This window comes from Corvus brachyrhynchos, unplaced genomic scaffold (assembly GCF_000691975.1).
Source record: "Corvus brachyrhynchos isolate BGI_N302 unplaced genomic scaffold, ASM69197v1 scaffold893, whole genome shotgun sequence".
NCBI lineage: Eukaryota > Metazoa > Chordata > Aves > Passeriformes > Corvidae > Corvus > Corvus brachyrhynchos.
In genome coordinates this window covers 49,157-56,848 of record NW_008237340.1, presented here as the reverse complement: position 1 = coordinate 56,848, position 7,692 = coordinate 49,157, and the positions used below count along the sequence as shown (strand labels likewise).

Sequence of the window (7,692 nt, the reverse complement as noted above, 5' to 3'; positions counted from 1 at the left end):
TCCCGCCGCGCCGCGCTGCTCGTGACGTCACTTCCTCCCGCGCTGCCCGCGACCGCTCTGCGCCGCCGGACTCCGCGACTCGATGGTTTTCATTAGCATAAATCTGCATGGCCCCGCCCCGGGCACCCCGCGCCTTGGCGCTCCCAGGGTAGTCTCAGTTACCGTCCCAGTGTGACCCCTGTATGGTCCGTGTAATCGTCCCAGTGTGATCCCAGTCACTCCCAGCATGGTTCCCGTTGCTCCCGGTCATCTGCATGGTTCCAGTTACTCCCAGAATGATCCCAGTTTCATCCCAGTATGATTCCAGTGCCCCCCAATATGATCCTAGTGCTTTCCAGTCACTCCCAGTGTGAGTCCAGTATGATCACAACAACTCACAGTCACACCCTCCAATGGTCCCAGTCAATTCCTGTCACTACTAGAATGATCCCACTATGATCCCAGTCACTCCCACTATGATACCAGTTGGCCCCAGTGCGGTTCCAGACACTCCCAGTATGAACCCAGCATGGTTCCAGTTGTCCCCTGTATGATCCTAGTTGCCCCAGCTGTGATCCCAGTATCCCAACATGGTTCCAGCATCTTCCATCTGCTTCCAGTGTGTCTTCCGTTGGCTCCCAATATGGTCCCAGTAGCTCCCTGTGCCTCCCAGTACCCGGTCGGGGTCAGTTGAGGGTTACAAGTGTCCATGAAATCCATTAGGAGAAGCAGATTGGGGGGTTAGTGAACCCATGGTGACCCAGGTGGGCTTTGGGGTGTCTTGGGGACATTGCCTTACAGACTGCTCAGTTTACCCCCAGTTTTCCCAGTGGGCCATCACACCCCCCATTTGACACCATCAAACCTCCCAGTTTCCAACACTAGACATCCCAGTTGTCCCCCCAGATCTTCCAGTTCCTCCCAGTCCTCCCAGTGGGCCACCACACACCCATTTCACTGAATCACTGAGGCTGGAAAATCCCTCCAAGACTGAGTCCAACCTCTGACCAACTTCCACTTTATGATTTGACCATCACACTGAGTGCCATGTCTAGTTGTTCCTTGAACACCTCCAGGGATGGGTACTCGACCACCTCCCTGGGCAGCCTCTTCCAGTGCCTGACAACCCTTTCCTTGAGGAAATTCCTCCTGATGTCCAACCCGAACCTCCCCTGCCACAGCTTCAGGCCATTTCCTCTTGTCCTGTCCCTGTTCCCTGGGAGCAGAGCCCGACCCCCCTGGCTGCCCCCTCCTGTCAGGGAGTTGTGCAGAGCCAGAAGGGCCCCCCTGAGCCTTCTTTGCTCCAGGCTCAGCCCCTTTCCCAGCTCCCTCAGCCGCTCCGGGTGCTCCAGCCCCTTCCCAGCTCCATTCCCTTCCCTGGATATGCTTCAGCCTCTCAATGTCTCTCTTGCAGTGAGGGGCCAGAACAGGACACAGGACTCGAGGTGGGGCCTCTAATCACTGCCCTGGTCCTGCTGACCACACTATGGCTGATACAGGCCAGGTGCCAATGGCCTTCTTCCCAACTGGGCTGGCTCAAATCCAGCTGGCTGCCAACCAGCAGCCCCAAATTCCTTCCTGATGAGCAGCTCTCAAGCCATTCCTTCCCCAGCCTGGAGCGTTCCATGGGGTTGTCATGACCCAGCACTTGGCCTTGTTGACCCTCACACCATTATCCTTGGCCCATTGATCCAGCCTGTCCTGATCCCTCTGCAGAGCTTCCTGCCCTCCAGCAGATCCACACTTCCACCCAAGCTGGTGTGATCTGTGAACGTCCTGAGGGTGCCCTCAATCCCCTTATCCAGGTCACAGATGAAGATGTTGAACAGGACCAGCCCCAACACTGAGCCCTGGGGAACCCCAGCAGTGCCCAGCCCCACCTGGTTGTGGCCCCATTCCCACCCGTCCTTGGCCTGGCCACCATCCAGGTGTTCCCAGTGAGAAGCACCTGTCCCAGCCAGGAGCCGCAGGTGCTCCAAGAGATGCAGGGAGATAGAGGCAGTGCCAAAGTCTTCGCTGAGCTTCAGGCAGACACACCCACACATGTCCAACACCCATCAGGGCCACCTGGGCACAGCAGGAGATCAGGTGAGTCAGGAAAGGCAGGACCTGCCTTTCCCAAGCCCTGGCTGTTCCCAATGCCCTGCTTTTCCTGTCCGTGCCATGGGTTCCCCCCAGGGGATCTGTTCCAGGGCCATCTCAGCACAAAGACTTGGAGTTCCCTGGATCCTTCTGGCCCTGGTCTCAGTGGCTGCCAATCACCTCCAGTACGGTTCCAGTCATTCCCCGTATGATCCTAGTCATTCCCAGTATGATACCACTAGGATCCCAGCATGGTCCCAGTTCCTCCCATTCACCCCCAGTGTGATTCCCCTTACTCCCTGTCACACCCCAGCATGGTTCCAGTTGTCCCCTGTATGATCCTGGTTACCCCAGTAGTGATCCCAATACCCCCACCATGGTTCCAGTATCTTCCAGTTGCTCCCAGCATAGTCCCAGTAGCTCCCAGTGCCTCCCTGCGGCCAGTGGGGGTCAGTTGAGGGTTGCAGATGTCCACAAAATCCATCTGGGGGAAAAGCACACACAAGTGATGTGGGGGGATATGGAGGGACATGGAGGCACTGTCCTGCTGTCACCAAAACTGCAGGAAAAACAAAAACATTTTTAGTGTTAGAGAATGAAGATATTACTTTACTCTGGCCAGGATGTTGTTCTGGCCCCAATGTGCAACAGAAATAATTTCATCCACACATTGCCTGGGTTGTGCAGAGAAAATCCTTCCATCACACGTGGCTCTTTACTAGATTTTTCACATACTTACACAATAAAAACCCAGAGAAATTCATTGGTTCATTGTTCATTGGTCCCAAGTTACACAGTTAGTGTAACAGTCTTAGTATTGGTTTCCTATTGGTTATTGATCAGTTTGCCTTCAATGCTAATTAGGTCCTCATTCTTTTTTCTCTTATTGACCTTTCCCCAGACCAGGTGTCTCTGACACATCAGGAAAGATGTTTGTTAATGGTCACTTATCTCTTGTGCATCCTCTGGCAGCTCCCAGTCCATTGAGATGTCAAGCTCATCAGGCCTTGCCCAGCGAAGAGTCTCTTGAAAAGAAACTTCCATTCCCTTCCCCCGGGCAAAGACGAACAAAACCCCTGACTAAAGTTAATTTAAAATTTTACAAGTTGTATCATTTCCAACACCGCCCCTCCCCATGGACACGGTACCCTCATTGCCACCCCTGAACATGTCCCCATGTTCCCCCATCTCCCTCATGTACACACGTGTCCCCAGTGTCCCTCATGTCCCACCTGTCCCCCCATGTATCCCCCAATGTCCTCATGTCTCCCATGTGTTCCCAATGTCCCCTGTGTGCCCCCCACATCTCCACCCTACCCCCACACCTCCCAATGTCCATGCCCTGTGGCAGGAGGTGCCTGGACTCTTCCTGGCCAGCTGGGACATTCCTCTAGTGGCCCCGTGTTCCTCTGGGAGACAAAAAAATAGAGGGAGGGAAGACCCTGAATACAGGGGGGGACCCCAACAGTGTGGCAAACAGGATGGGGCAAGAGCATACTTCCTCCCCTTCATTTTTGGGACCCTGCCAATGGGACAGAGGACACTATCCCCCTTCATGGAATGAGACCCCACCCAGGGATCTGGGCCCCTCTGCATGGGATTGGGACCCCCCTGCTCCAGTTAATGGCCTTGAGGCCCCCACATGTAACTGGTTTACCTTCTTGGAACTGAAATCCTCTCCATGGGATTGGGACACACACCCCCTCCTTCCATGGCATTGGGGGACACACACCCCCTCCTTCCATGGCATTGGGGGACCCATCACTGGACTGGACACCACCCTTCCTGTAAGATTGAGCACCCCCTGAAAGTGGGACATCCTCCCCATGTGACTGGGCACAGAGCTCCATCAGCCCCTGCTCCCCCTCACCAGGGACCCCCAGGCACCCCCTGGAGCTGAGGGTGGCACTAATCAAGGTGGCCACCAAACCCACCTGTGTGGACAGGGGCCCACAGGGAGGCCAAGGCCCCACCTGGGGCAGCCTCAGGGCTGGGGGCCCAAAGAGGGACCCCAGGGCTGGGAATCTGCTAACAGAGGAATGGAGAAGAACGCATTGGCAATGCAATGGTGGCACTTGGACTCCAGCTCACACTGAAGTTCCAGCATGTCCAGCATGGCAGCACTCAGTGACAGTGTGACTTTGTTCAGGCCATGACAGTCCACTGTCAGTGTCCACTCTCCGCTGGACTCAGGCATGGGCCATGTGGGGCTACTGATGGGCGAGCGAGTCCTGCTGAGCACGCCCAGCCCTCCAGTTCATGGATCATCTCATGGAGGGGTGCGTGAAGTCCCAGTCGGTGCCAAGTTGCCAATGGGACACTTGTGCTGGCCATTGGTACCTGCTGTTCTTCAACCCTCAGAAGTCCCACAGCAGAAGGGTCCTCTGAAAGACCAAGCAAGGGATTCAGCTGTCTTAATTTCTTCTGTCTAATTCCACAGCAGCTCTCCCAAAGCCCAGTGATGTCCTTTTGGGTCCTTGAAATACCTCTATGAGGTGATCTATGCCAAGGATACATGGAGCATCTAGGCCAATCACAGTGGAGTGTTTTTGCCCTTCATTCCCAGTCAGGAGCACTTCAGCTTCCAGTACAGTCCCTGTTGGGATCCCCCGTCATCCCAGAAACAGAGATGGATTCTGCCCCTACATATCTTGACGGCACCAGTGTCAAGTAAAGCCTTGTGCTCCTGGGGCCCTGCTGTGCCAGGCCATGGATCCACACAGTCCAAGAGATCCCGCTGTCCTTTTTCTGCACCTGGCTGGAGCCAGGACCCCTCTAGTTCTGGTCACAGTACTCATTGGTCAGTGCTTGTAAACATGACCTGGAGGTCCCTTCAGGAGGATCAGAAGTAACATCAGCCCTTCAATTCTGCCTGAGGACTTGCCCACTGGAAACTGGAGTGCCATTTTTCCTTGAGGAGTTTTCTGTGGTGGTTAATTTTTCCTGTCAATTCACATACCCGTACTGCCAAGGCAGAGGTGGGTTTTCCATCCCACCTCTTCATGTCTTCACCATGGTCAGGCAGGTAAAACCACAGGTAACCTCGTGGTGTGCCTCCTCTCTCTTGGGCAGGAGGCACTTGTTCCCCATAGACTCTGGTCTGTACTGGTGGGGCATGGGGCACTTCTTTAAATTGCTGGAGGTCCTTTCCACAGACAAGATGCAGGTTCATAGGTGGAAGCGGTACTTTCTTCACATTGCCAGAGTTTGGTAACCAAATTATCTACTCTTTGTTCTCCTCCTTTCCACAACATCACTGCCAATGAGTTGGTATATGGCGACGGCAGCTCAGTAGGAACTTCCACCACATGGTTTGTGCACACTGAACCTCATCTGGATCTACAGGGGACTGTAGGTCTGGACACAATCCTGTGCCATGTGCGCCAGGATGATTCTGCCTGAGCAGCGAGGTTGGACCAGATGACCTACTAGTCTCTTCCAATCTAACTGATTTTGTGATTCTGTGCAGGAACAACTCACAAGTGATGATGGAATATGGACAACTGGTGGAAAGGAAATTCTGCCTGTCACAGGGAGGAGCGATGGCACAGGGAGCAGGACAGAGCAACAGAGAATAGAGGAAAAGGAGCATGAGATAAGCAGGGAGGAAGGCAGGAAGAAGGTTCCCCACTGGACTCCGTAAAATTTCATCACAGAACTGATCTGATTGCCTTTCACAACAAGACAATTCCTGGATGGACGAGGGGAGTGAAGTGGGTGCAGGCTCCCTTGGCAGCCCTTAGGAAGGACTCAGGAGGTGGGAGAGGTGGGCAGGGAGGAGCCTCACTTGTCCTGCCACATCCCACAGGGCTGGGAGACAAAAAAAACAGCTGAGAGCAATCCAACGCTCCCAGTTCTGTTTCCTCCCAACTCAAACCCAGAGCAAAATTCCATCCATCCCTTCAGGGACACAAATTAGGTTTCACCTCCCCAACCCCAAACATTCCAGGGTGAGGAGATTGTGCAAGACCAGGACATTTTGTTGGCTGATCTCCAGAGGCCCTTAATTGCAACTATTCTTTAACTGCCCAAAACACAGGCAAGGGCCTCAGGCCACATTTTGGGTAGTTTTGCTCAGCTTCTAAAGTTTCCTCATACTTTTCCTTTGCCGTTTCAGAATCCACACTTAGAGAAAAATGAGGTCTCAGGACCTGCTGGATGTCCCCAGATTCCATCCCCGAAACCCTGCAGCAGCTGCCAGGAGAGAACCTGCCATGACAGAGTAAAAATACTTTATTTTTAATAAAAAACATACAAAAAATGCTGCTTTTATCTCTAAACCCTCCAAGTCTTGCCTGCCACACCCGTATCACTCTAGAACAGGGGATTTATAAATCTTAAAATCCTTAAGAAAAATAACATTCAGTTTAATTTAATTTTGGTGCAATCAAGACTCTGGTCATGTGGGATTTGGTGATGGTCACTGGGAATAGCTCAGCAGAGGGAAAATTGTGAGCAAAGGAAGGGTAAATTCTGCATAATTGAAGTCTTGAGAGCAAAGTCCCTGCCTTGCAGATGTGCTGCAAGGGAGCCTAAATAAGTATCATCATCATCATCATCACCATCAGCTCTTTATTTATAAAAGGTGAAACACTGACCTCTTGCATAACACAGCCCAGATGAATTATGGAAAGTAAACCAACATTTTAAAGCAGCAAATCCATGTTCCAGAGAATTCCCTGACACAGGAGGAAATCCATGATTTACTCTTAAATTCACTTTCTGGTTAAAACCAAACCCACCTGATCTCTCGTCTGAGTTCACCTGACACCAGCTAGAGCTTGGGAAATGCTTCTTGCTCTGCTGATGCCTCCTTTGGTGCCAAGTCCCTTTCACTGCTGTTGTCTCTCCTCCCCGAGCAGATCCCCAGGTGAGGAGGTGCTGCAGGTGCCAGAGCAGAGATTCCCCTGCAGCCCTGGAGAAGAACAGAGTGAGGCAGATGCTGCCTCTGTGCCCCAAGTGCCTCCACCTGAGGGACTCACCCTATGGAAAGGGACCTGGAGCAGCTCCTGAGGGACTGACACCCCTCCAACCCATTTCCCCCAGGAGCTTTTTCATCAGGTTTTCTCTTCCTGTCTCTTCCTGAAGCGTGAGTGATGGAGCAGCCTGGAGGGGGGCGCCCGGGGTCAGCCAAGGTCACCCACCCCAAACCTCCACCAGTTTTAGCATGCCAGGCTGGTTTGGGTTGGAAGGGACTTCAAAGGTCATCTCAATGCACCCCCTGCCATGGGCAGGGACACCTTCCACCATCCCAAGTTGCTCCAAGCCCTGTCCAACCTGGCCTTGGACACTTCCAGGGATGGAGCAGCCACAGCTTCTCTGGGCACCCTGTGCCAGGGTGTCACCACGCTCACAGGGAGGAATTTCTTCCCAATATCCCATCTAACCTTGCCCTCTGGCAGGTGAAAACCCTCACCCTCCATCCTGTCCCCTACCTACATACATATCAGCCCAAAAACTGGCTCAGGCAGTCCCTGCCTAGCTGTGGCCATCTGGGGTAGCCCCTTTTGGGGGGCTCGGGGGAGTGCTGGGCATTTGGGCAGATCTATGGGTTGTTTCAGGGGGCCTCAGGGGGTTTTAGAGGGAGTTTGGGAGGGCCCTGACGGTTTATAGGGTGTTCGGAGGGGGGGG

General features: G+C 53.5%; 1 protein-coding gene across 7 annotated transcripts in view; it reads right to left on the bottom strand.

The window, feature by feature from the left end:
• Positions 1-6: 6 nt before the first annotated feature.
• Positions 7-7,692, bottom strand: part of LOC103613133 — a 9,802-nt gene continuing 2,116 nt past the window's right edge. For 2 of the 7 annotated variants that reach the window (XR_001860769.1, XR_001860772.1), the window contains one exon: positions 6,405-6,976. Coding sequence is in view for 3 of the 7 variants with exons in the window: in XM_017730623.1 (XP_017586112.1) it covers positions 2,364-2,545; positions 6,804-6,976 (355 nt within the window). In the remaining 4 variants the exon portion in view is untranslated. Of the gene's footprint in view, positions 251-1,288; positions 2,546-6,281; positions 6,977-7,692 lie in introns of those variants that run through there. The other 5 variants (XR_001860771.1, XM_017730624.1, XM_017730623.1 and 2 more) reach the window with 5 other exon arrangements.